This window comes from Phytophthora parasitica, assembly GCF_000247585.1.
Source record: "Phytophthora parasitica INRA-310 unplaced genomic scaffold supercont2.246, whole genome shotgun sequence".
Classification (NCBI taxonomy): Eukaryota; Oomycota; class Peronosporomycetes; order Peronosporales; family Peronosporaceae; genus Phytophthora; species Phytophthora nicotianae.
The window spans coordinates 1-1,485 of NW_008649232.1; the positions used below are offsets into that span (position 1 = coordinate 1).

The 1,485-nt window shown below is 54.8% G+C and overlaps 1 protein-coding gene across 1 annotated transcript in view; it reads right to left on the reverse strand.

The window, feature by feature from the left end:
• Positions 1–174: 174 nt before the first annotated feature.
• The window catches only part of PPTG_24811 (hypothetical protein), a gene marked incomplete at both ends in the record, with an annotated part of 5,053 nt that continues 3,742 nt past the window's right edge, over positions 175–1,485 (reverse strand). Inside the window, one exon of the mRNA XM_008918613.1 lies at positions 175–1,380. Within this exon, the coding sequence (XP_008916861.1) occupies positions 175–1,380 (1,206 nt within the window). The remainder of the gene's footprint in view (positions 1,381–1,485) is intronic.

Consider the following 1,485-nt stretch of genomic DNA (forward strand, 5'->3'; position numbering starts at 1 on the left):
ATACGATCTGGATTTTCGAAGAAAAACCTCAAAACGGATCAAATATACTGCTTTTTGTATGCTCATCTGCAACTCATTTAAAAAACCTCAAATGTGAAGATAACACATCCAGCCTGGAAGTTGGAATCCAGCAGACCGTAGACGAATAGAACTTCGGCATTTACACGCGATCGCCTACGGAGAAGAGCGGAAGTCATTGAGGTGCTGTAGGTCTCGGTGTTGGCATCCCCACCAGCCACAACGACAGATAAACCACAGCTTATCGCCGTAGCTTACCGTCACCTCCTCGCCCGGGAAGATGTCACGCGTCGTCACGGCGACGACAGTCAACTCTGACTCAGTCTGGACCTCATGGAAGCGAGCGCACGGATTGCAGGAGTGATTGAGTATTCTGAGCTTCCCTCCGCCGTGTTGGGCGTCGATGTCCACGTACTTGTTGCCCTTCGCACGCGTCTTTAGACGCAGCATGTAACCCTCGTTAGGAGGACCCACCAACTTGAGATGCCCGAGATACTCTCCAACTACCTCACCTGCAGGAATGGCTGCAAACGCAGTGATTCCTCTGATTCCAGAGCGAGTGTTGCGGCTGATCTGCAATACGGGGCTCTCCTTCAGAGAATTGCCGCAGTCTCCTCCGAAGGTACAGTTATGGGCATCGCAAAACCGACTACAGGACGCGTTCAGGCAACTCAAGGCCGTACAACGAGTATAACACCCGCAGCCCTCGCCGTTACGACGACCGGTACTCGCAGGAGGAAACTCGATGCCATCAGGGTTGCACTGGTTGGTCAGCACCATTACCTCCCTAGACCAGAACTCGCGTGTCCACTCACTACGCGCAGAGTCGAGTGACGTATCCCCGAGGAGAACGAAGCCTGGGGAGCTGGCTATCGACGCAGCAGAAGGCGACACTTGACTGAACCCGTGAGAGGTCTTGCGGGGCGGAGTGGAGATGTTGTCGATGTCGTTCGACTCGTAGCCGTCCGAGTGAAAACACTCGTCAAACCACTTATAAACCGGGCTCTTCCCAGTGTACCGGTAACGATGTGGTGCGATCTCCACAACTCGACGCGGGCGACGTGGAGACTCGTAGACAACAGATTGCGGAGCTTGGTCGGTAGCAGCTTCTAGAGATGGAGGTGGAACTACCGGCGACGGAGCTCCGTTCGACAGCGTGCCAGTACTGGAATTCGGACGCGTAGGCGAGGATAGGTCCCAGCTTCCAGTCTCCGTAGCTTGGCTCGAGAGAGCAGTGTCAGTCGAGTTATTTGGTTCCGAAAGCTGAAATTCTGACAGAGGTTGGCTGAGAATTGATGCGTGTGGAGACACTTGGGGGTGCGAGAACACCCGCCCGGATCCTCTGCCAAATCGCAGCCACGGCTGCGATTGTTCAGGCATTATATCGCTTGGCGTAGGCTCTCTACAGCAGGGCGAGCTGGTAGGAGTCGTACCCATCGCAGGGTCAGCAGCACTCTCTTCGACCAA